Genomic DNA, 27,154 nt, shown 5'->3' on the forward strand with positions numbered 1-27,154 from the left:
ACAGACAGTGGAGTTTACCTCACCAGCTTGGATATTTGCATCTGAACCAGGTCAGATGAGCCGGGGCTCTCTGCCTTGTCAGTGGAAGATAATGGCACATGGACAGCCAGAGGGGTGGGTCTCTAGAAGGGGCTGGTTCTCTTCACTGACCACAGTGGGAGCTGGAAGTGATCAGCATAAATCTCTCTGCCCTAGATATTTAAAGTTAGGTGACGATAATGTTGTCGCAAGAGTCCAGAAAGGACATACAGAAACAGATCTGCTGGCTTATCAGGTGTCACAGGTGCCAGCCAGATCATGCCAGGAGCAGAAATGGGAGGTAAAAACAGAGTAGCTTCAGCTGAGGGTAGTCACAAGTCTTAGAGATAAATGCAGAGAGGATAGTAAGAAACACTGAGACAGGTTTAGGGCTGCACCGAGTTTTAACCAGGTTCTCTGAGAATATATTTTACATATGTATAAAGAAAAAAATAAGTATCTGTTTACATATGAAAAAATACATGTATATACATATATATACAAATATGTTTGGGAATGTGTGTATATAAGAAAAATCCATTAAAAAGAAAATTATCCTCAATAAAGTGCATCTGAAACGGACTGGTACCTATGTAAATGACAGGTGCTACAGGATTTTTTCCAGTCAGTGGCAGAGACAAATTTTCTGCTCAAATCCAGAAGCACAGAGTCATTACAAATATTTTTAAAAGCAGTGTTGTAGGCAGCTAAAGTCAAGATGTATTTATTATTTACTATTTTTAATTTAGCAAGAAGAAGAAAACATACTGAAGCCTCAGCGCTGGGTTTGGATTTTCCCCCAAACGTGAAAATGTGTGTTAAGAGTTTAACAGAGCAGCTGAAGAAAGGTTTTGGGTTTTTTTTACTTTTACTGTAATGGAGTAAAAAGTCTTGCGGCTTGAATGTCATCTTTTTAAAAAACTGCATCTCAAAAAATGTATGAACCACATTCAATATTTCATTTCAACTCCAAAAGAAATACTGTCAGTCTTCATTCTTCAGCTCTGACACTGAAATTGCTTCTTGTCTAGTTTGTGGCTACTAAGTTGAAGCTAATTAGAAATTGCTCAGTGTAGTTTTTTTGTTGCTGGTAACTTCACCTGCTTCGGCTCAGGGTGTTGAGTTCAATGTCTAGGAAATAGTTTTCAAATGTAGCTTTATTAAACTTGTGTAAAGCACAGATTTAAGGCATGTGTATGATTTCAAAATAGCTCTGTTGTCCAGAATAAAGATTTGTCCAGTCAAAGCATAGGAAATACCTTCTTTTTTTTCTTTTTTTTTTTTTTTTTTTTCCCTGGGATTTGGATTTTACTGTTTCTTTACATTTCCTCAATATTACAGAGTTCCAACCTTTGACCCGTTTATGTTAGTGCCATTACACCACAAATGATTTTTGGAGGCTTCATTTTTATAAGAAAAAAGAAGCCTTTTTATGAAAAAAGCTCCTGATTTTGAAGAAAATCAGGAATTTATGAAAATTCCTGATGAAAAGAAATTTTATGAAAAAAAAAATTATGAAAAGCTCCTGATTTTGAAGAAAAGGTAAAGCTAGAGTTCTGGTACCACAGAAGACCTGGTCTCTCCCTCTTCTTTTGTGAGGGTTTCAGGGTGCTTGAAGGCTTCCTTGGCAGGAGAGGAACTTTCATTTTGGGCCTGGTTTTGTGAGAGGACAGGATATAACTCGGTGATGGTCTCTTGAAATTATTTTATAGAGGAGCTTGGCATGGTTGCTAGGCTGGAGGGGTGCTGCTGCCTCACCAAGTGACATTTGTTTGTGTTCACAGCATCCCTTGTGGTGTAAGTCCAACCCTGATTTTGGCCAGGGATGGAGCAGGGTCACACATGCCTGTATTTCTACAGGATGTGGATTAGAGCAAAAGGGTCTGAAGGAAGAGGCTCAGAAGGTAAGGGATTAAACTCAATCCTGGAGTGATTCTGGACCTCACACAGGAGATACATGGGAGTTCAAGCAATGACCTAAGGGCAACAGGGGGTATGGAAAAGACATGGCTAGGAGAAGTAAGCAAATTCATGGAGGAAGATTTAGGAAGTCCATAGATACTTTTCAGTCTGAACTGCCAGTCTGTGACTGGAGATGTGAAAATTTCCCAGGGTAATATCCATAGAAAGTGTACTTGCAGCTCTTCTTCCCTGACATGACACATGAATAGACCATGCCTACCATGTAACTGAAGCTGCTGTCAGCTGTCCCTTCCAAACAGAGGACTTCACTGCTGTGAGGGTTCTCCAGAAGAGCAGAGGTGTTTCTTGCCTTTCCTGTATTGATGGCTTCCCTTAAGGCTTCCTCTTGTTTGCTGGTTGGGTCCCCGCATTTGGCATTTTCAGTTTTCTGTTGCTGTAGCAGGGATGATACAGCCAAGAAACACTTCAGCCACCTTCAGTTGAAGTTCTGAATAAGACATGAGTGAAGCTACATGCATTTGTTTCACAGGCTGTGAAAAGCCCATTATGATCAAATTGGACCACATCTCTGTCTTCAGGGTCCCCAGAGGTACATTCAGGGAAATATTTCACCCCCCTCATTAGTCTTCACAGGTTAGCTTGGAGCATGGGAGCTTGAGAGTCCTCAATGAAAGACATCCAAACCTCAACACATTTTCTACATAAGGAGAAAAGTGGGAATCAAACTTACAGGCTGAGCAAACCCAGCAAGGTGAATTTCTTCACAACAGGTGGTGTGAGCATAACTCAGGCTGCAGGCAGAGATATCTGGAACTGAGACATTTCTTGGAGCTTCTACCAAAGTCATGGGAACATGAGACAAAACTGTTCAGTAGCCACCATGGGTGCTCTACCCAGTTTAGTAGCACAATGCATCCATGAGAAGATCACAAAAGATGTGAGCAGATCACGTTGGTTTGGTTTTTTTCAAGAACCATGCAAACTACACAAGATTTTAGTTCTGTTCTGGGCAGCTCCAGCGGTCCTGCCTTTCTACATAGAACTGCTCTTTGAAAGGCAGGGGGGGAAAAAAAGGAAAAAAAAAAATAAGGTGTGATAGTTCAAACTGTAGAAATGTTATTACAGGCATATCTGTAAAAGGGATGAAAGACATTTTTCATACGGTAAGAGTGGCTTTAAAAATGCAATTCTCAGCAGCGCTAGTCAGAAAAGATAGTTGTAACATTCCGTCCAGCAAGTGTAACTCATCTAGAGCTCCAGAGTATGCTGCACAGAATGATACATTTAGGATCAAATTTGGGCTGTTTGAGTTACAGCTGCTAGGAGCCCAGCACTCTGGAAATGGAAGAAGAAGGGAAGGAAAATATACAATTTAAATAAAAAGAAAAGAGAAGAACACCATTTGTGTGGAAAGCCACCAGCCTATTTATCTTACTGTCCTTTTCAAAAAAAACCCATAAACCTGAACAAAATTCCAGTACAATTAAGTGCATAAAATACTGGTTTTGGTGAAGACTTTATTACATAAATTAATATCAGTATGTTGACTGTACCTTTGTGACTCACAAATGTGAACTATTAATAGAAAAACGCATAGAAATTAGCGGAGTGGTTTCATGACAGCTATATTTTTGAGGCTGTTAAAAAAATAGGAATTATAGTTGCAGATAATTTTTGTGTCCTAGATGCATGTAATTTAGTAACAAAGCAAATGTTTCCTCTGAAATGCTGCCAGCAATTAGAAATTCCCAGTTTCTTGTCAAGCATTAAAACCTGCACCCTTTGAGTGGAGTCCCTTCTCCTCCTGCACTTCTAATTTCAGTCAAGACTATAGAGTTGACCCTTTAATTTTTTTTTCTTTAACAGTTTTTGGGGAAACTGAGTGGGAAACTTTAAGGATATTATCTATATCTATACTTTTATAAGCATATGCCTTTTTTCAGCTGTTTGGCTACTTCTACCTGTCAGTGAATCCTGATACACCTTTTTCTGTTTGACTAAAAGGCCAGATAGCATATATTGATTTTCCTAACAGAACATGATTAAATCACCTTTAACTTTTTCCTGCGTAAACTGAACAGATACTACTCACTCATTTCAAGGTTTATCTTCAGTCTTCTAATTTTTCCTATAATGTAATTATCAATTCCTCCTCGTATTACAAATATTAGCATAAGGCTTAGCATTTGCATCAGTCTTGCCAAGAGCACTTTGTAAAGAGAAAATTATAAAAAACTCCATTTTTGCCTGGCATTCTTCTGTCTCTTCACCCAGCAACTGCAACAAGATCTATCTGTTTATTCCCAAAAGTCCTGGGATTTAGCTGAAATGTAAATGAGCATTTTTCCACACTCCAAGGCTAAATCTACCCGTAAGTGCAAGGTTGGTCTGAGATGCAGATGACAGGTTTGACAGGCAGTGTTGTCAGCCAGTAAGATGGGTAGGGGAGCACCAAAAACTGACAGTATTTTAGGTCTGTCAAAGCCTATGAACTCTTCCCTGTGCACATGTCTGGATACAAACCATCAGGTACTATGACTGTTCTTAAGCCTAACAGCAGCACATATGCAGCCAGTATTTGGTGTGTTTTGTATCTCCAGATGATTTGTGTTACCATAGGATCTTCCATGTAAATACCTGCAGAAACTTGGACTGGGCAAATTAAGGTCAGCTAATGACAACGACATTCGCATGTCCTTGATGTGATAGCACAAATCAGGACGATAAATGTTGTTCCGCTTTTTCTATGATCTGAGCAAGGAGATCGCAGATTAGGTTTGGATTTGGGGTTTTATGATTGATTGATTCCAGTAAAGATAAGCCTTAGATAGAAAAATTATCTGACACTGGTAGTCAAAATGAAATACCTGAAAATTCAGAGACAAATAAAGAATCCAGAGGAAAAAAAACACAACATCAAAACTAAACACACACACACACACAAAAATACCCCCCAAACCACAGCAAAAGAGCCCCAAACCATTAAATATCAGAATAATACAAAAATCCCAACAGATTAGTTACGTATTGCCAGAATAGAGAATCACCACAAATGACTAGTTTTCCCAGAGGCAAAGAGAAACAGAAGCCCACTACTACTGTACCAGTCATCCTAGGCAAAAAGAATGTACCATGATGAGGGATGGAAAGGATTTGCTCCAATGTAACAGAACTGCTAGCATTTTTTATGTCCTTGCATTCCCTGCATTTCAAATACTGCAGGCTCCTGAACCGCCACACTGTTCAGGCTCAGTAAATCATTCTCAAGTTACAAGTAGACTCCTTACCTGGAAGATTTAAGAAAGTAGTAAAAATCTTTAAATTGGAAAAGCTTCTCAGGAAGCATGGAGATCAAAAAGTTTTCCAAGTCTTTCCAAAAGACCCTGCAAGCCTTTTTCCAGAGCAATTTGTCAGTACTGAACACTGTAGATATGAGGTGAGGATAGCCCTGTGACCAGAATGAACTCCTTGTTGTGAGCCGGTGTTCAGCAAGAAGCCGGTGGCCAAGATCTAAGAACAGATGATCAGATAAGAGCATCCGAATCTGGCAGCTCCAAGTGTTTGCAGATGAGGACAGTAAACAAATGGCAGGAACATCCTGAAGCTTCTTCCTTTCATAAAGGTATTCTATCTGAAAGGGCTTTGGACATTTGTTTCAGAAGGTTCTAGAAATATCAGCTGCATGTAGCAATGAGGTTTTGATCTTTAGAAATTGTCCACACATTTATTCACATGATGTACAAACACCCAAAGGGAAGACCTCCTGGAAAAGTACCTGTGGAACCATAATACTTTTATTATTTTTATTATTTTGACATAACTTCTTTTTGTTTGATGTGGCTCATCCCAATAACTCAACAGCTTTTAAACTAAACTTGTCTCATAGGGAATGTTTCCTTATTATCTGGGCATGGTAGCTGCCTCTCTTCTACCCATGAAAGTTTGCAGCAACTTCTAAAACGAAAGTGAGAGATGGGACAGGGTACAGTAACTATTTGTAGGTAAATATATATGCTTATTGTCTTTTAGATTAGAATGATAAGCCCAGAAACCTATAACTGCAAAAAAACAAAAACAAAAAACCAACCCAGAAGAGGCATTAGTGTTTGAGACAGAATTGTGGAACTGGCTTGGTTTGAAAAGACAGGTGTCTACTAAGGAAGGTAGGAGCCTCCCTTGAAATGGAGAATGTAAACCCCTTCCCTCTGAATTATTATTATTTTGAAATTAAGGGGCTCTCAGGCAAAGATACGGGAATAGGAATAACAGTTCTTTACTAGGAATATTAAAATGAAAATGTAGTAGTACAAAAAAAGCAAACAAACAAACAAAAAGGAAAACACTGACAGAGTCAGAATACAGCCTGACACCCTGTTGGTCAGGGTGTTGGGAGCAGTCCAGTTAAGTCCTCCTGAAGTAACAGATGTGGTTCTGTTGGGCAATGATGCTGTAGAAGGGTGTAGTTTCCCTCTGAAGGTCCAGTGGCGGTGAGATGGGTCCGGTCTTCCTCTGGGAATCCAGTGGAAACAGGCTGCCCTGCTGTTCTGAATCTCAGGTTTTATCCTGATAGGAATGCTTGGCTCCTCCCACTGGGTGGAGCATCTCACAATGGGATGATGTAATTTTACTGGTCATGCAGAGAGATTCAATAGCCCATTAACAGAAGATGTCCCCTGGAGGGAAGATGGGCCATGGAAGAGATAAAGAACACTGCCCTACCTGGTTTTAACAGATGGCAATAGAATACACACTTTTGGTTCCATCTTGCATCGCAGCCTAAGACAGGAATGTTTTGGCTTTATGTGGAGAAAGATAAGGCCTGCAGAAAATGTAGAACTAGGAACAATTGAGTTTCACTGCCCACAGCAAATTGTGTCTGTAAATAAAATCTTTGTTCAGACACTGCATGGATCCCTTGGAGCACAACAATATATTTCATGTAAAGGAACTGAAGATACTTCCCAGGCTATCTTTGCCTTTATGCTTGATCCTTTGGCAGTTTGGTGACAGAATTGGAGGGAAATTTCCCCTAAAGATGACAGTAAGATTAATCTGCCCCCTTCCTCAGTACAGGATGAAGAGCTCCAGAAAAGGAAAACGTAAGTGTTATGTCTTGTCTTCTGCTGTGCTGAGTTTCCAGAAGACTCATAGATAGACTCCACCTACAGAGCGAGAGAAGACTAAGAACTTTTCCCACCACAAAAGCTCCAAAATCAGGCAGGCCATTATGCTTCAGATCCAGCCACTACGTGGATCAGAATTGGATAAGGCCATAGTGTTTCCAGTACTGTTATACTCCTTTTCAGACTCAGTAATGTGAACCATATGTACTTTATCTTTAAAAAAAAATAAATTAAGGAAGTAAGCTGCTGCCCAAAGGCTCAATCCTAGTGCCATAGCCCTTCAATGGATCTCTGCTCTATTCTAGTTCAATATATCTTAAGGATAAGTTCAGCCTTCCTATTGACACTTTTTTTAACTGAAAATTTTCTGTATGTATTGAGAAGGTTTAAGAACAGTACCACAGTAAAGCATTTATGCTGCAGCTGAGGCTGAGGGTTTCCTTCTTTATGGAAGCCAGTGTATGTTGCCAGCTGCATCCTGGGAAGGCAACAGCTTACACTATCCACAAAACCAATTCAAGTGCCACAGCTGGCAAAGGGGTAATGGATGAGAGCTTCAGTAGCCTGGTCTTGTCTGTTAAGGAAGGCTGACACAAGGTTAAGCTGGAAATGGAGATCTGCTTCTCCTCAGGGAACAACAACTAAAGGCAGCTGACAGGAGCTACCATCAACAAGTGGGAGTCTGAGGAGCTGGTCAGTTGGAGAGTAGCTGCACAGCAGGCATAAACACGTTCCTTGTTCCAAGCAGGTATGTGCAAGGGCAGCCGCATCCAAGCGGCTCTAAAGGCTTGTTCACTAGGTAGACTAATGAACATCAGCTGAGACAGATTTGTTCCAAATGACTGGACTGAGTTCACTTGATTAATGAACTGAAAAAGATCTTGGAGCTGATCTGTTGACTTAATAGCACAAAATACCAGTTCTATTCTCTTTTAGAAAACAGTGACATGGACAAATGAATTTGACCACTGTAATAAAAAACGCTTAGCTTCTTGATTTTTGATACTAAAATACAATTTCATCACAGTGCTGGTGTAGTCTGAGATGTTCTTTGGGATGTTTCATTAGTTCAATAACCCAACATAATGTCACTTCTCTCAATGCCTTGACCTTAATGGCACACTACCTTACGAAGTACATCTGACTGCAAAAGACATCTCTCATCAGATTTTCAGCCAGGCTTTTCACCTGCATAACTGATGAGAGTGGTCTCTCCATGCTCCTTGGTGAGTGTGCAGATCAGTTTTTATTATATGACCTGGCAAATGTGATGGATGCAGACATGTCAGAGTCTCGGGGCAGAATGTGACAATTGATCACTTGGCTTCACCTTGACCTGTTCTCCAGTCAGGCCATATGGTTGGTTTGCTTCTTACAGTGGATCTGTCATCTTCTTTGTTACTGTCAGGAGGTTGGGTAGATTCATGACCATAAAAATGCAAGCAACTTTCACAGATTTTACGTAAAAAATGGAACTGCAATTCTAACTCTAAACATTCTCTTTAAACTTAAAGAAAAATGAAAATTCAACCAATCAATAAAGGAAATACATGCTTGATACTATGGGTGGAGAAGATGAGCCAACCTGTATTTGTATGGTTCTTAAGTTTCTGTCTCATAAAGCCTGCTAGAATTTTGCATGTAGTATCACTATTTGCCTTCTGCATACCTTGCCTTTGCCTTCTATATATCCTCTCTCTCTTTTTTTCTTTATTATTTTTTAATGCAGAAACTGGAAAGAAAAAAAAAAAAGGTATAAAATACACAAAATGTATTTATGTTTAGGTTTAGTTAATTAATTGAACCACTAAGGGTGTCCTTGGTCTGGGCAACAGTCAGGATATACTGCTGGCTTACTCTGACATACTAATTGCTCAGAATATTGGTTTACTAAGTGCACTCTAAAAAAACCTTCTGTAAATATTTTCCAGTTAGAGCACATGAGGTACTCTTAGTTTGATAATGAAAAAAAATAGCTACATCATACTGTAACTTCTTTTAATAAATATTTTTATCAAATTCATAGGCAATTTGCCCATTTTAAGAATGTTTTTTTCAAATATGCAAACTAAGCTTGTTAAAAAGAAGAAGGGAAGCAGGTTTTTAAATGTACCTTTGTTTTTTCTTTTTGTGAAAGCTTGTAACTTTAATTGTTTAGACTGGTGCATGTGAAAAAATAATGACAGGTTTTAGACTGCAAACAACCATAATTTTTAGCAGATATGATGCTAAAAATGCTAAATGCTTAGATATGATGTATTGTTTATACTGATATGACTCACACATTCTCCATTTTCTGTTTGAGGGACTGTAAAAAACCCACTCACTGCACCAAAGCCACAACCTACATATTTTTCTCATTTAAAAAAGGAACACAGGGTGGTGGAAACACCTTTCTGCTTAATAAACAGCAGCATGCCAATATAGAGCTCACTCTAGGGACATATAAAACTGGAAACTATAAAAGTGGAAAGCAGCATCTCTATATACCCATCTTAATGTACCAGGAAGGAGATGTATGTTCCTAGGAATACATGTCCAAAACCTCTAACAAATTCAGGGATGCTAAAGGAAGGAAAAACACTCATAGGTAATATGTAATTACACAAGGATATAATGGATATTGTATTGCCCATTTGACTCTTACTGGTGGGTTTCCTCCCTGTCATCTATTTTTCTTCTGAAGAATATTCCCCTATGGTCACAAGATCTGATCACCCAAAGGTTTCTAATCATAATCCTGAAAAATGTGGAGCAATTTTCAAGTAGTTCATTGTAATTAGCTTAGCAAAGAAGATAACTGCTGGCAAGCACTAAGATGCATTAAACAAGGTTTGGAGTTTTTTTTCTTATGGTGTTTGATGGGTTCCGTTTGTATCAAAATCTGAGCTGCTAGTGTCCTTTATCAGAAAGTACCAAGTACCAAAATATTTCAGACTTACAAAATATGATGTCTTGTATTGCATTGAATGTCTTTGTTGTGTATTTTCAGGAACTTTGTTAGTTGGCTTAATGCTTGTACCTTACACTTAGTAAAAGATACAGGGAACTTACAGTAGGAAGTAAACTGCTGAACCTATTCCAGGTGGGATCAGCAACACAGAGATGTGTTCTTGCAAAACTATGAGTTATTCTTATAATACAGAATTGCATTAGACTAGAACTAGTGCTTGCTGATTTTCATTCAGATTTACATGATTGTGGTGTTGATCTTAGTACCTTGGGGTTGAGAACTGAAATGTCAATTTTATTTTCAACCAGGAGCGTGAATCTCACCTCTCCCATAGCTATAGGAGCTATCCAGACACCACTGGAAATTATGACAACAGAAGAATTAGACTTCTAAGTGAAATATTCTGAGCTACTAGTAGATCACACAGAGGACAACAGGCATGGCTTGTGGTTTTTACTGTAGCTTTTATTGATAGTTCACTTAGTTCACTTCAGTGCTTTGAAGACACAAGTCTGAAAACACAAGTTTTAGGTTTTTTGGAAATAATAAAAATATCTTGGGCTTACAGGTCTAAATTCTGCTTAAGCCCCATTCTCAAAAAAAAAAATCTTAAAAGACTAGCATGAATATTTTAATATCTTCAAGAGAAGCAAATAGCTGCTCCATTTTTTTCTGAATAGAGACATCCGTCTTGCTTGATCTTAATATACAGTGACTTTTTTATGAGTAAGTCAACATTGTTTTCTCAAACTAACTTCAGAAACTCAACAGAATCCTGTGGAAAATCACATGATCTGTAATTTCAATATTTTTTTAATTTGTTCACACACATTTATTATTTACTAATACTGAGAAGGAAGATTCTACCTCTGCCCTGAAGATTTTGAAAAGAGCAACTGGCTCTGTTGGAAAATACAGCATTGTCAACAGATATGATTGATCATGTAGGGGCCAAGCTCTAAATGAAAGTAAATATGACTAACATTCTCCACCATCCATGCAAAACACTAGAAGCAGCTGCGTGTAAAAAAAGTAAGCACTGCATAGTTGTTTCATCTAATGCACTGAATAGTTTAGGTAAACCTGTTGTTCAGAAAGGTTACATAATTTGAACAAATGAGACTTCTTTTTTTAATAAGCATACCTATTAGAATATGAAACTGAGAATACAAATCACAAAGGTACCTGTTTGTTTTGAGGAGTCTGTTTGCTTAAAAATAAATAATCTCAGAATAAAGAAGTGTTCATCACTTCCACAGTCTTTAGAAAGCAAACTTCAATACTTTATGCTGAAGTCCACTGCTTACTTGTACTTGTAACACAAAAAGAAAGATGTTTTGCTTTGTTTAACCTGCATTATTGTAGACATATTTGTATAAATAGTGCACTTTAATAATCCCTGTTTCTTTTCCTTTAGTGTTAAATTTTTTAGTGTTGTTGCATTTTCTTAAACAGCTACTGCCTTCAGTCCCTAAGACACTGGTTTCAGTTTGCAAGGTAAAACTACTCATGGAATTTCTGCAATTTGGAAGGCAATGACTAATACACAACTCTTTTGCCACACTTTATCTTGTGAAATGTATCATGGAACTTACCCAATATCTCCATATATCATCTATCTGGCATATCTACTACATATCAACACTATACACACAAATACTGCTTGCTGAGAAAGTAAATGCCAAATATGCTTGCAATATATTGTTTACAAGAGGCAGAGAGAAACCTTATTTTTAGAAGTCATTTACATAGAGGCAAAAGTGATGAATAGTCCCTTGAATAACCTTTATCAGTTCAACTATGGCATATATCCAATTTAAAGATTATGATTTTTTTTTCCCAGTTTTTCTTGAGGGCAGTACATCGGGTGGAGAGAGCAGACTTTTCTGTTAAATTTGTTTTTTCAGCCGATGCTATTTGGGATACTTTCTTTCAGTTAATGCAAATACAAAGTTTCACCAGGAAAATACCTTATTTGGGTATGTAGTTTTGTTTATTTTGTGATACAAGGAAAAAAACCATTTAATCCTGTGATTGAAATCAGCCCCATCTGTGAGCAGCTAAATACCAAGTGACAGAGACTGCATCCATTCTCTCAAGTTCACAAGGCAAGCATTACTGTAGTGCAGCCTGAAATAGGACATCATGGCATGGTTTTCATCTAAGACTTCTTGAGAAAGGAAATACAATTTGCTGTTCAGGAACTTTCTGACACAAGGAAACAGTTCCAAATAGAACATGCACAGAATTTAATTTCATAACTCAGGTACAGTTCAACTATTTTGCAGGGTCATTTTGCAACACTCTATTGTGCCAATCATGATGATACAGATCTAGGTTGCTGCTTCACTTACTCTGCTCTGTAGTTCTCTGAAGGGTTATAAAATGATAAGCCAAAACATCTCTGCCTTAAAGTTGCTGAGAGAACAGCAAAGGTGGGTAAATAACAAAAAAAGTACCTAATCTTAAAAAGGAGGCAACTGTAATGGCTCTTCAATGCTACTAAATCTGAATTACTTAAATGATGGGAACACAGGAAGCAGGTGGCTATATTTCAAGTGGACTAGATGTTTGATAGTAAGTAATTCTGGAATGGCCAGTGGGAAACAAGAACGCATATTGAGACAAACCTGTCAGTGAAACAGTTGTTCAAAGAGATTTTTTCAAAGGAGATGTCATTGTCAAGAGCAATCCTACATGAATTTGATCCTCGAGAAGAGCAGTGATTAAAAGAGAACTAAGGTAATGCTATTTCTTTCCACTTTTTTCGAACATTCATGATACTTCCACACGTCTCAAGGATAAAAGAAACAGAAAAGGAATGTTTACAGAAACGTCAATCAGTTTTGAATTAAGTTTAATGATGTCGCAGATTATTTATCATTGCCATTTTAACCTTTTAGAGGTTTTACTACCTGACCTCCACCTTCAAAATGTTCTCCCGATAATGTTTGATTCTCTAAATACACGTCAGTTCAAATTCCTTTGCTGAAAAGCACGTTTTTAGTAGTTATTTGCCTCCAGTCTCAGCATCGCGTGTCCTACTCAAAGGAAACGTATTCTTATGAGGGAAAATTTCAGAAAGAAGACAAATACTTCTTCAATCTCAATGTGAAGACACCCCCCCACCCCCAAACGCCTAAACTGCAGTGGACTTTTCTTTCACCGTAGTACAGATTCCACTCTGAGTAGAATCTGAGTTTTCGGGGGGCGGGGGGGGGAGGTTGGCTGTTGTTGGGGTGGGGGTTTTTTATTCGGGTTTTGGTTTTTGTCGTTTTAATAATAGCTATGTTTCACCATCATACACTTTTTAAGGCTTCTCATCTACTCTCCGTGTGCACTTCTCTACTCCCTGGAGTTTTACAGAGGTGTATCAGAATCTGGGGATGTATTTCTTCACTCCCAAAAGAGAGACTTCCAGCCCCATAGGACCTCCAAACACACACACACTTTGCATTCTTAGAGCACTTCCTTCCACACGGAACGCCTGGCGGCCGGGAAGCAACTCTTATTTCCGCCCTCTCCTCCGCTTACGAGAACGAATTGTTGCCCCCCACCTTGGTGGGTGGAAAGGGGGGGGGGGGGGGAAGGTCTCCCTTGGCTGCATTTATTCCCCGCGCCGCGCTGCCGCGTCCCGCCCGCCGCGGGCTGAGGGCCTGGCGGGGCCGCCCTTTCCGGCGGGCCGGGCTGTGCGCAGGTGCCGGCGGGGCGGAAGCGGCTGCGGGGCCGCGCAGGAGCCGGGCGGCACCGGGACCCGGAGCGGTGGTTCCCGGGGCCCCGCCGGCATGAGCGGCGAGCGGCGACGGCCGGGCCGAGCCCCGCGCCCTCCCCTGGGGCCCGGCCCGGCAGCGGTCGCCGGGGCGCGGCGTGGAGCGCCGGCCTCGGGCAGCGGCGTCGGGCAGGGCCGGGCGGGACAGAGCGCGGCGGAAAGGTGAGGCTTCCCTCGGCTGCGCCGCGCCAAGGCTGGGCCGTCCTTCCCCGTGGAGTGGGGACGGGAAAAATCGGGACGCGGAGTGCGACTCTGCGTCAAAAGCAGCGTGGTCTGCGGTGTCTAGGGAGGGGATTGTGTCCCTCTGCTCCCTCTGGTGAGACCACACCTGCAGGGCTGCACCCAGCTCTGGGGGGCCCAGCACGGGAAGGACAGGAAGCTGTGGGAACGAGTCCCCAGCAGGGAAATACGAAGTTGACTGGTGGAATGGAGCACCTCTCCTATGAGGAAGTGCTGAGACAGCTGGGGCTGTTCAGACTAGAAAAAATGAGGTTTTGGAGTTGATCTAATTGTGGCCTTCCAGGATCTGAGGGGAGCCTGTAAGAAGAATGGAGAGGAACTTTTTACAAGGGCATATAGTGGTAGGACAAGGGGGAATGATTCCAGCTGAAAAAGAGTAGGTTTGGATTAGACATAAGGATGAAATTCTTTTCTGTGAGGCCCTGGGACAGTGTTGGCAGAGAAATTGTGAATGTTTCGTCCTGGGAAGTGTTCAAGGCCAGACTGGATGGGGCTCTGAACAGCCTGCTCTAGTGGAAGGTGTCCCTGCTCACAGCAGGGGGATTGGAACCAGGTGACCTTTAAAGTCCCAGCCCAGGCCACTCTGCGGGTCTGTGAACTCTGGCCCTGAGCTCTGTGCTGTGCGACAGCTTGGTGCATGTCAGGGTGCCAAAGGGCTGTAACATCAGCAAGCAGTGGTATGTTGCAGGTGGGAGGCTTTAACATAGAAATAGAAATGTGTTGAGCAGTTTTAAGGTTTGTAGAGTGGATATTAAGTCTGTGAGCTCTCAGGTGACCGGCCTGGTTGGCCACTAATTGTCTAGAATATTAATGTGATAAACTGCCAAGAAACCCATAACGTTTGGGCAGGATCATGTGTCAACTTAAGGTAAATATCCCTGAAAATTTACTATATGGGCACATCCTAAACCTTTGGAGAGCTTGCTGGAATGGACTGTAGACATCCTGTCTTGATACCTTGATCATATTGGAAGACACAAAGACTGGAAATTTTTGCACTAAGCAATGACCCTGGTGCAGTGGATGTTTCACAGAACACCAGGTGATTTTGTAAAAACTGTTTTCTTGCAGGACTCAAACTTGTTTCTTTAGAATTTCTGTTTATCCTTGGGGTTTTAGGTGATAATGCACCCCAAGGATAGCAGGTGTTTAATCAGGGCACTCATTCTTGTGCAGTGTGTGTTTGAGGAACTGGCACAGCTTAGCCTTGGTGAGAAATGATGGTCAGGGGAGCAAGTTAGAAAATAACTTGGATGCTGTCTTATTTTACCAAACTGTTCTGGATTTTCTTCCTGCTTTTGAATAGCTTATGTACTCTGAATTCTCAAAATATAATGCAAGTCCTATAATATTGTCATTTTCCTGAAACACGTGCTTTTGTTGTGGGAGAGTTTCTCTTCATATATTTTTCATTCTTCAAAGCCAGGATAATCTTCAAGGGTGGATGACAGAACCAACCAGTCTTTCTGCAGGTGCAGAAGAGAAAAAAGAGAGTGTTCCCACACAGCTGATGAAGCATAGAAGTGAAGTTGGTGTTGCTTCTGAGGAACTTGGCTCAGCAAATGCAGCTGCAGACCACAAGGAGAAAACTGCATCAGAAATGAGACAAGACTGTGTATACAGAAGTAGTGGGAGACCTGAGAAGACAGATATGATCAAATCTCTTGGGATGGATCAGGATGCATCCAGAAACTGTGAACTGTATGGACCTGTGTCTGGTAATCGTGCAGCAATGGAGTCATCTGAGGAGAGGTAAGGATTTAATTTTTAAATATATTAACAGTTTTCCTATAAAAGGGGAGGGTACTTTCAGTTCACGAAGGTAAATTTATGATTTTTTTTCCTTAGCATTTTTGATTCAGGAAAATCCCATTAACTAGTTCAGCTGTTTAAGTATTTACATGCAACTTCTTGCACTATTTTTTTCTTTCGTGCGTGCATGTTTTCATTTAATCATTTTTTTCCACTCTTACTTTATTTTCACGATATTTGTCAAATAATTATCTGACCATTAATGGGGAAAGGCTTTAGTTTCCACATTCTTGTTTCCATAGATTTACCTAACAATTGCTGTCCTACAGCAGTGTTACGACACGCTGTCTTCTCTGGAATGAGAGTGCCTGTGCAGATAGATTGCACCTCTTGCCTACCTGGATTTCAAAACAGTTCTCTTGAATTGCAGTACCTTGTTTACTCTGGATGTTAATCTGTCATGTTCTCAGTCTGTGGCTGCCTATGTTTTGTCAACTCCCAGAAGGTGGTTTAATATCATCTGCAGAAGGGACATGACACTGCTTCCTTTATACCAAGCTTCCTCTTTCTTGAGTAATCTCACTGGCTTAGTCAGTTGAGCACTTTTTCTCTTTCTGTTTCTTATGCTGGATTTATTCAAGGCTGTATTGCAAAGGAACAATTTCCCTGCCCTGATGCAATTTCTCTCCTGTGGGATCCCTTGTAGCAGCAGTTTCTTCATGCTCAGAGGGGAAGGTTGTTCCTTTTATTTTACATACTTGGCTTATACAGAAGACAAGCTAGAGATTGCTGTTGTCATATACCAAGCTGTGTGGGGTTTTTTTTCGAGGTATTTTCAAGGTTATTAAGTATTCTTTAAAGTCCTCACAAACCCTAATGGACTTTGAACTCTGCTGAGAAATTAGGCATTGTCTAGTGTCCTAGTGTAACATGAATATGGACTTGAAACAAATACTCCTATGATGGTTCTTCTCACCAGATAGAACTGTGTTGGACACCTACTGTATCTATTGTTTCTCTTTTAATTAATAATTTTTTCGTGTTGCTAAAAATGAGACTTCATGCAGCTACTTGAGTAAAAACTAAACTGGTTTTAAATGACAGCCCAGTAGATGAGTTTCCTGGTATTAACCAACATTGCTCTTTATATTAAAGATTTTTTGTTCTCAAGGGAGATATATGCAGATGGTTTGAGTAAGCTGGTCTGGATATAAAGAAAAATAAATGCAGAGCCATCATTTAATAGTTTGTCCTTTTGAGTTTAATGAAAGTAATCCAGTTACCATCTGGCTATTAAACTCTTTCTCACACTCTTCTTAATTGCTTGTCCTCTCTCAGTGGTGTAAGATGTGCCTTAATTTCATCCTAGTCTTTTGTAGGCAGACTGTGGTTTGGATTTGGGGTGTTGTTGAGGAGTAGATCAGAACCTACTAATACTGGTGGGCAGTAAGTGGTAACCTTGCAGCTTTTTTCTGCTTATGTACTCTCCTCGAAAAACAAACTTGCAATGTAAACTTTTAGTGCTATGCCTAAATGATACTAATTTGGTTGCTGACACATGTCTTTTCAAGTATTTTAATTGTGAAGCTTTTAGAATTGTGATTATTTTTAGACGTTTATTTGCTAGGTGTAATAATATGACAAACATCTCTCAGGAGTGGAATGTGCAATGTGCAGTCAGTTTTTTGAGCATTGTATGGACCTCCATTTTCAGCAGTAGTGTTCCCATCCAATCTGCAGATGCAGGTCCATGCAGTTTTCATTCTGTCATGTGCATTCTGCTCAGCACGAGGTGGGTGGGTCAGTCCCAGTTGTGTGTAGATATAAAGGACTGTTGAGTTCTTAGCTGCATGCATAGGGTGCATCATTCATATATGGAGCAAACAGACCTGTTGGCTTCTTTCTTTTGCTAATTTATACTGTGAAATGTAGAAATACAAAGGGACTGTAGTATCCATTCAACCACAGAAGAGAAATTCAGGCAATGACTTATTACCAACCTAGTGACAGATACTGGAGGGGAGCTGTTGAGAGGGTTTTTTTAACTTTTCTCTATTTTTGAGAGCTAATGTTGGTTCTATAAAAATCGGTAAGATGGAAAGCAAATTGAGTTGAAAAAAAGAAAGTAGAAAGACTTAAATACTTTCCTGAGTTGTAAGAAGGGGAAGAGCTTGAAAAAGAGAGTAGGATTTGTGCTGTTACTTGAGGTATGTGTTGATTTTTATTACAGTGAGGAGGACATGTATCGTGATGAAGAAGAAATAGAGAGGGAGAAAATACTACTTTGTGAAACAAACTCCTCAGGTACAAATCAAACTTTGTGTGAAGTTTCAAATATGGTGTTGTAACTCACTGTAGACTGATGTTGTGATGTCCTGACACCCTGTCTTCCAGGGATTTTTGTGTACAGATGTCTGTGTTCAATAGCAATTACTTACGACTGAGCACATTGTACAGTTTGATTCATAAAAAGATCAATTCTCTGTAAAATTAGTTGCTCTTAATATATCATTCCCTGTGTTTCTGTAGTTACTTTATGAGTGAATATGAATTCTTTGGAAAACAGTCTGATAATCTGTGTTACCAGTGTCATGCTTGAAAATCAGTCACAGTCATCATGGCATCACAGCATCTGTTGTGGCATGCCCTAATAATCTCAGTACTAGCTGGTTTGGGGATGAAGGCTGTTGGAATTTCAAGGCAAAACTGTATCTCTTCTTTCTGGTATTGTTACTGACTTACTGAGAAAGGTCTGTCATCTTTCTCCCTTATAATCTGGCTGCTGTATGAAGAAGAGAAGCTTCTGTCAAATATTTTTCTGAGAAAATGAAGAGTACTTTACTAATTGCTCTTTGCCAGTTATTTTTTTGCAGAATAGAGGAGCAGAGTGTTCCCTATCTTGTTGAACTACATCATAACTTTTCTTCACCTGTAATTTTCAGAACAAACTGATTTTATCCCCTCCCACAGCAATAATTACTTAGTAGCTACAGGTTGTGCTGCCAGTTTCATTTGGCACTGAAGTTATTTTAAAGTGATGGTGTATTTAGAAATTTGATGTGCTTTCTACTTTCTTCTGTTTTCTTTATAATGTTGCATGTTCTGACAGAGTATAAACTAAGTGTTTCACCTGAAATGGACATCATGGAGTATTGCAGAAAGGAATGGAGAGGAAATACACCAGCAGCAAAAAGGATGAGAAAGGTAGAATTTGTTGAATTTTGTTGGGCTCTTTGTTTTTGTTTGCTGCATGATTTCCTATGCACTCAGTGTTTTAAGATGGGAAATGCAGTAGCAGTGTTTTACATTGTGTCTTATGAATGGTTTACTACTGGTACATGCTTTTCTTTGTGCTCGTTTCAAATGTGATTTTAGTAGAGCTACTTCCTGGTAATTTGTGGGTTTGATTAATTCTGTCCTTTGTAATTGTTTTCACTTGAAGTTTTATGTCTTGTTTATGGACAAAAAAATGCTAATTTTGTAGACTATTGAAGTGCAGAGCCGATTACCAAGTTTTTGGGTGGAAGGCAAGTAACTGAAAGTTGTGAATTGCATGGGTTTTTAAATTTTTTTCCTGAGGTTTTTTTTACCAATTTTTAAACTAATTTTTTAATATTAATCTTGATCTAGAATAGTAGAAAATAAAGCAAAGTAGTTTTGTTGCTTGTAAAATTTAGTGATATGTATAAGTAAACATAAAGATACCTTACAAAAGTCAAAAACTCCCCATGCCTCCCTCCAGAGATTACTGTGAGAAATAATGGACACACAGGGCATGGGCCCTTGCCAGGGTAGCTGAGCTGCAGAAGCTGCATTTCAACATTGTGGCTTCTGCTACAACTGTGAGTTTGGGAACAGCAGGGAGGGAACAAATGTGCTGAGGCAAGTTTCAAGATATTTCAGTGTAAACGCAAACTTGCCCTGAGGCAGAAACAAACTACATGAAGCATGATGTGTAGTCTTGTGTGCATATGTTGGATATTTTTTGGAAATCCAGGTGACTTAGGTACTCATTTTTCAATGATGTTTATGTTCTTCTGTTCCTCAGACAAGTACCTCAAACCATTATCTATTAGATTTCTTCAGTTTATTGTTTGTTTTTCAGCAGAACTAAGTTGTATTTTTCAGAGCATAATTTGTGACCTGAAAGCATTTGAACTTCCAAAAGGGATAGTGGGTCAAGCTTTTTTTTCTTTTTTTTGCGAATAACATTAGTATTTGGATGATAATATTCCAATATCTTTTATGTTACCACTTTGTGACTTTGAAATGTTTTATTAATGATTTCATGTTCTTTGGATTTTGTGTTTTTCTAGGGATATGAAGCAGTTGCTCAGAAGTTTGCATCTATAAGGAGAATACGAGGTGATAACTATTGTGCTTTCAGAGCAACTCTTTTCCAGGCATTAAGCCAAGCTACCCAGTTACCCAGGTGGCTGCAGAGTGAGGATTTTACTATGGTACATGTCAAATTGATCTTCTGACAGTAGAGTAATATTGGGTCCAACCTATTTGATAATTTTATGATCTCATTTCTCTGTTATGTAATGTATATGCTCATTTGTCAATATCCCATGAACTGAGAAGTTGTAATGTTCAAGACTGTTGTTAGTGCACAGTGATTCTTCCAATGTGGAATTGAGTCCAGGTGACCTTGGTTTCCAGTTTGTAATGGATATGTTACTGTAGTGCTTACTGGAATGTCACTTGTCTGGCTTAATCTTGCTCTCTTGGTTTCTTCTTACTGCATATAATGTGGCAGTAAGAGATTTTCCACAAGACAGCTGACAATATCAAAAAAATTAAGACAATTTTTTCTAACATTTGAGAAACCCCTAGCTTTTCAAAATTATATCTATTCTTGTGTGCCATATATGGTTTCTTTAGAAAGGGGAATAACAAATTGGATGCTGTAGGCTTTGCAGAATGCGTGTAATTACCTGTGTCTTAAATGTTGCTTAAAATAAGCGTAAGAGCAACTCCACTCTGACACAAAGAACAGTTCTTGTGGAGCACGGATGGATGAGAAAAGCCAGGTATTCCCCTACAAGTAGAAGTAGAATATTCCAGAAATTTTCTTGTGTCAACAAAGTCCATCTGGTGGTACTGGTGAACATGGGAAAAACATGTAGGGAGCTGCCAGTACAAAAGTGAGGCACTTGAGAAGAGTAAGGTTCCAGTTGTCAGGATGCTGCTGGGAATGTAAATGGTGAATGTATGATGCAGACTCTGTGTGTAGAGTAGCAGTCTAAGCAGAGTCACACTGCCCTTACTACCTTTTTGCATCACTTTAAAGGACATCTGAAAATCTCTCATTCTGGCCACTATAATTTTTAAATAAACATCTTGTGATGATGTTTTTGAAATTACTGATGCAGATAGTTCTGCAAGGTGTTTTATAGCAAGTTCATTGCAAAATGGTTTCCCTTCTGTAAAAAACACATTCTTTCAGCTCTCAACCATTTCCATGTTTTTAGACTAAAGAACATAGTTTCACAATGATCCTTTAAAGAGCACGCATATTTTTTTAAACTTATGTACTTTGAAGTTTTTAATGGTGTTCATCTTTTTTTTTTTTGCTACTGATTCATAGAGGAAAATGTCATATGATAATTAACTTTTTTTTGGAAAGGGGTGTACACCTACAAAACAAACTGAAATGATAAATTGTTATGCATCAAAGCAGAAGGCACGTAAGAGAAATGTGTATGGTGACAGCTGGCAGTACAAATATAACGGGGTTTTTTTTGTTTGTTCTTGTTTTTAAGTTAAAATGGTGATTACATGCATATTTGTAGTTGTAGAAGTTATAGGCATATAATTTTTGATTATTTAGTTCTGTGTGCACAGGATGCCAGGCTGGAGTGGGAGAAGATCTGTGCCTCTCTGACACATATTTGGTTGCCCCTAAAGAGAATGCATTACTAGTTTGGAGACCTAATAAACTGAAAATGGGCTGGTGGTGGCTGATGGCATAAGTTCTGCTCTAGTCAAGTATTTACTCCAGTGTGAGACACAAGTTACTCTTCCAGTTCTAGCAGTAAGATGGGTTAATAGATGAGGGTACGAAACTGGACGTGCAACTGCCAGGATATCCTTCTGGGGAGGTGTAAAAGATCTGAGCTGAACAGGTGTGGCACATGAGCAGTAAAAGAGGCAGTTCTGAGGCTAAAACATTATCTGATGCATCAGCGAATTCCCAAGTTGTTTTCTTCTTTAAAGAAAAACCTGTCCCAGAGTGTTGAATTGTGCTCCTTGAAGAGGAAACAGAGTTTGTGTGTTCTGGACCAGGTAGTTTGTAGTCCACCAAGACTTGAGGATGATCTGATGGATGTCATTTCCTCTTCTGTTGATTTAGGAACACTTTCAAACGCAGTCACTGTCATCTCTCTGCTGTTGGGGGAGTGTTTTAATTAAAAAAAAAAAACAAACCAAAAAGCCTCTAAACAGAATAAAACAACAAGTGGAAAAGAAGGCATGACTAACTTGGTGATTAATTTTTCCAGTGCTTATGTATTTGTTAGGTCTGGAAATAGTAACAGACCAGTATTCTGACTGTTACCCTACAAATACTATAAATAGCCAATTGTGTTTGGTTATGGTCATCTTACTATGATATCTGTTCAGAAGGATATATGAGGTATTGTTTTAAGGTGCAAAATGTTAAAAAAAATAAAATAGGCAGGCTGGTGGCCCTTCCTTTCCAGAGTTTTAACTTAAGCTGCCTTTTCTTCTCTCAACTTCCAGCTTCCTGAAAACTTGCTGAGCAAGTATGACTGGATCAAGCAGTGGCAGCTCAGACAGAAACCTGGCAAGAGGATGGGAGAAATAAGTGATGAAATACAAGAGTATTTAAAACTTCTAAGGAAAAAGGTTGGAAAAGTATTTGTATATTCGTTGGTCACTTGCAAATAAGAAAAGTGACTAAGATTTTTGAGTGTGGAGAATTTAGCATAAGGATGCTTTCAGTAGTGATAGTCCCTTTTCTGTATGTATACTGCAAAAAAATCAAGAACGTCTTTCAGATATGTGAGAGGCATCAGGTCTTTCACTACTTGCACTAGCCTGATGCTGGAATTAATTTGCAAGCAGCTCTGCAGAAAAGTATTAATTAGCCAGATTTCAATGAAGAAATCAATGTAACAGTAGCTTTTTGCCTCTATTAATTCTTGTATTTATTTGAAGGCATGATGTATACTGTGGACAAATCCTTTTGCTATCTGGATGAGGTTGAGGAAAGAAAAACACAACAACACTGAAGTAATTTTCAGAGGAGTAGTTTTTGTTCCATTTTTGTACGTTTATTCTAGGTCACAGGAATACGATTGTGCCCTTAAGTGTTCATAGTGTATTACCTAGCCCCATGCTTTCTCTCTCTTGGAACTCAGGAACCTATTGACAAACTCTTTAGTTGTTCCTCTTTTACTGTGAACACAAATTCTCTTTTTATGAAGGCTTTTAAAGTATTTGGAATACTGCACTCAGCAGTTTGAGGGTTGGAATGAAATACATATTTGAGTAACAGACATGTAAGGAGTATGAGGAATGTTGGCTTTATGGTGCAGGAAAAAAAAGGTTATTACCTTAATGCACATTGTCCCACATTAGTATTTGTTCTGCTGCCTTGCAGCAATTTCTAACATCCCTTATTTTTGCTTTGCATATGGATCAATTTGAGCAAATCAGACTAAGTCAGCCTGACCTTGATTGGATTACAGTTGTGGAAATATTCTTGATTGTTTTTTAAAAGGCACAAAGCCCTTCATAAGTTAAATTCTGAGTGCCTGTGCTGAGCATCTGACGACTCACAAGTGGCTTTTTGCAGCTAATGCAGGGTGATGGCTGTTCATTCATGTTGTGTGTGATGGTTTGTTTGTTGTTTTGTTTGTTTGTTTTTTTTAGTGGAAGACTATAAGTGAAATAAAGGGTCCCCTTGAGAAACAAGAAGCTTGTGATAAATTGTTTAAAAATGAAGAGGAGGAGTACAGTCTCTATGAAGCACTGAAATTTTTGATGCTTAACACTGCCATTGAATTATACAACGCTGATAAAAGTGGAAGGAGAGTGCCTGTCTTCTCCTGGCTCCTGTTTGCACGGGATACATCCAGCAACCCTTTTCAGTTAATGCAGAATCACTTGAATCATATTGGTCACAGTGGAGGCCTTGAACAAGTAAGGAGAGGTTGTTCTTAAGAACATAGAGTTCTAGTTTCAAGTAGTATAAGAAATTTCCCAGCTTTTGTTGGGCTGACTGAAGCCTCTGGTCTTCTGTTCAAAGAATGTGTTAGAGCTGCTTGCTTGTAGTGAGAGTCTGTAAAAGTCCTCCTCTGAAACACCAGGTTTTGTCTGGTGGCTGGCAGGTAGCAGTCTTTGGAAATAGGGGAAATTGCTATTGATAGGGCACTTGTATTGATCTCTTAGTTATTAGCTTTAAAAAAAAAAAACATGACAAAAGCTAATATGCAAATTATGAAGACCCCGTGTAGCACATACATGGGTGAATTCTGATAAGCTGATGAAAGTTACTGTTTCATACATGGCATAAATGGTACATATATTACAAAAATGCTCAAACCAAAATGAGCTGAAAAGACTGAAAAATTTTGGAAACATCTGTTTAAAAAAAAATCCCATTAAATTCATTACAAGTGGGACACTGCAGTTAGGTTCACAACTTAATTGTAGATACTAGAAACATGGAAGTATTATGTTTTGGTTTTGTTTCTTATCTTAAAAATCTGACAGCTGCAGTATAGATGAGACAGCTTGCTGTTTCTGTGAAAATAGGTGATTCATTGGTGACTTTTTTGCTGCTCAGTTTAGTCAAGAAGTTATGTTGCCGGTTTTTTTTTTTGGCTGACTATATTTGTTTATTTCAGTAAGTTTCTTTGTAAATTGTTATTTAGAACAGGATATGCTTGTCCCTGTAGTAGACAAAGTAGAAGCTTTTTAGAGCTTCTTTTTCTGAATTCCTTCTCCTGTCCAGGCTTTGTAAGGGCTTTCCATTTATTTTTTATTTGGCTGGAAAGTTCAAAGTACCCTGTAAGAGTGAAAGAATCATTGCCTGAAACCTGCTCTTGTCTGGTTTTAAGTGACTTAACAGGATGTAAGAGAATGATGTAAGAGAATGTCTTTCCTACCTGCTTGTGGCAGTAGGACACTATGTGTAAGGTAGCTTTTCTTCAGGATTATTTTACTACTATGCCATTGTTGATTTGAAGACTTTCTTGTTAAATGCGTGGTATCATAGCGGGGTATGATGGAGATACTGAACGAGAGATGCTCTTGTATAGGACTTCTCACTTCATAATTTTGTCTGTGAAAAATTACATCTGACAGGTTTTAATTTAATATTTCTATGAAGAAAAACTTGTAGAAGGTATGTTGAATTTTACTACAAATACTTGTTTTTTCCAATGTAGGTGGAAATGTTTCTTCTTGCTTATGCTCTGCAGTACACCATCCAAGTGTACCGACTCTACAAGTACAGCACTGATGAGTTCATCACACTTTACCCCAATGACCCAGAGGAGGACTGGCCCATGGTGACTCTCATAACTGAAGATGACAGGCATTATAATATTCCAGTCCGAATGTGCCAAGAGACAATGCTGTGAACAAGTAATTTTTGGCAGACAAACCTGTGCTGCTTACGGAGGTTTCCCTCCATGCTCTTTTGAAACAGGACAATGACAAAATCTGTGTGACTAAATCAACAACTTGAAATTTGTGTTTCGGAAGTTGACATCTGAAATAAAGTATCAAATAGGTACTATCTTAAATAGTAAAAGTTTGACAAGCATGGCTTTGGTTTTCTTTTTTTTTTTTTTTAAAGGAAGCTTCTGCAGTCCTTTTTTTGAAGGACTTACTCTGAATAGAATTGCCAAACTATAGATTTATTCCTTTGATTTCTTTTAGCGAGGCTTTGTGGTAAGACATGAGCTAACTTTTTGCTCCCCAAAATGCCAATTGAAATTTCTGGGCAAGTAAGGTGGCTGTGTCGTGGCAGATGTTTGTAATAGTGCTTAGAAGCCATTTATACAAAATTTGGTCTCGGGAAGTAATACAGTTCTTTTGCAGTTGGAATTTAATGCCTGCCATGGTTTATGCTATAAGACAGAAGTTACTCTCAAAGTTTTCTAATGCTTTGGGTAGTTTTTTCCTATATAAGTGTCTCTTATTTAGAAGCCAGTTGTCTGTTACACTGAAAATGAGCTTGTCTTCCCTTTCAATCTATGGAGAGGAAGGAGGTGAATGTGATAAAGGAGTATAAAAGTTGTTTGATAGTCGGTTACAAATTCAAAGACTACAAAGAATTCCCACTTAAATTATGACAGGTGGTAGGAGATAGCCACATGCCTGTTAACTTCCATGTCCATGTTATTGTTCCTGCAGTGTTAATCCTCTCAGGCAGCTGCTCTGGAGAACATGAGGATTTTAATTTGTCCAGGGAGGGCAGTAGATGGAAATAAACTTTCGGTGCGGCTTACTCTTCCCAGGAGTGGAGATATGAGAGGTTCTATTTCTGCTTAGTTATTCACTATGCTTTAAAACTGAAAGAATACAGAATGTATCAGATGCTGGAAGTGCTGACAAATCTTTTAAAAAACAAATAATGAAGCATTCAGCTTTTATGTTCAAGTAGAAGTATGTCATACAGATGACTTCTGGAACAAGAGAATGAAAGCTGATTTAACTGAAATGCTGGTCATACACAGGTCACTTAGAAGGCCTTCGTATGTAAATGGGGTAAGGTTATAAAAACTTTTCATTTGAATATTCTGGAGAAAGTGGCATGCAAAATTCTTCAGTTCTGGTTGACATTAATTTGTTTACTGTTATTGTGAAAGGTCATGTACACAATGAAAATGTGTAGTCACTATATTCTAAAATGTGTTTTAAACACATTAATGAGGCTTATCATATACTCAGTTGTTATATTTGTTATGTTTTTGTTGCCTTTTAAATCAGTTTGTTACTGAAAATTTGTGGGAGCTACAAGGGAATAAGAAATAAACTTAATAATTTCATCTGGCAGCATTTTGTTCCTTGCTTTATGGCCTATGCTTTGTATTTTTAATGTTTCAGTTTTTGAAATCCATGTTGACATTAGTTTGTTCATGAAAGCTGTGAAGTACAGTAACCTGTGTGAAAGAAGTAATTATTGGCTGCTTGCACACGGGCAGCAAAACTGAGTAATTCCCTGAACTGCTGTTATCCAAGAAAAATTGAAGAGGGGGAAAAATAAATGAACTTTTGCAACTCACACCTCTGAAAGTCATAGACAAGTTGTAGTTAGGATTTAATTAACTGAAATTGTCTAATTGTGATGTATTCTTGAGACTTAACACCTTTTGAAAAAGGTATTGTCACACA

At 38.9% G+C, this 27,154-nt stretch overlaps 1 protein-coding gene across 3 annotated transcripts; it reads left to right on the forward strand.

Moving 5' to 3' along the window:
• Positions 1 to 13,735: 13,735 nt before the first annotated feature.
• On the forward strand, positions 13,736 to 26,808 carry OTULIN (OTU deubiquitinase with linear linkage specificity). Of its 3 annotated transcripts, none has more exons than XM_066186300.1 (8): positions 13,736 to 13,948; positions 15,449 to 15,778; positions 18,009 to 18,082; positions 18,888 to 18,982; positions 20,095 to 20,238; positions 22,526 to 22,651; positions 23,681 to 23,950; positions 25,201 to 26,808. In XM_066186300.1, exons 1-8 carry the CDS (start codon positions 13,803 to 13,805, stop codon positions 25,393 to 25,395), a joined length of 1,380 nt encoding a protein of 459 aa, XP_066042397.1. In that variant the 5' UTR covers positions 13,736 to 13,802; the 3' UTR covers positions 25,396 to 26,808. The 3 variants fall into 3 exon arrangements, with proteins under 3 accessions (XP_066042397.1, XP_066042405.1, XP_066042412.1); XM_066186308.1 differs by having other exon boundaries at positions 13,898 to 13,948; positions 15,453 to 15,778; XM_066186315.1 differs by having other exon boundaries at positions 13,919 to 13,948; positions 15,499 to 15,778.
• The last annotated feature ends 346 nt before the right edge of the window (positions 26,809 to 27,154 follow it).

This window comes from Chamaea fasciata, unplaced genomic scaffold, assembly GCF_029207755.1.
Source record: "Chamaea fasciata isolate MVZ Bird 193981 ecotype frontalis unplaced genomic scaffold, bChaFas1.0.hap1 SCAF_1, whole genome shotgun sequence".
Classification (NCBI taxonomy): Eukaryota; Metazoa; Chordata; class Aves; order Passeriformes; family Sylviidae; genus Chamaea; species Chamaea fasciata.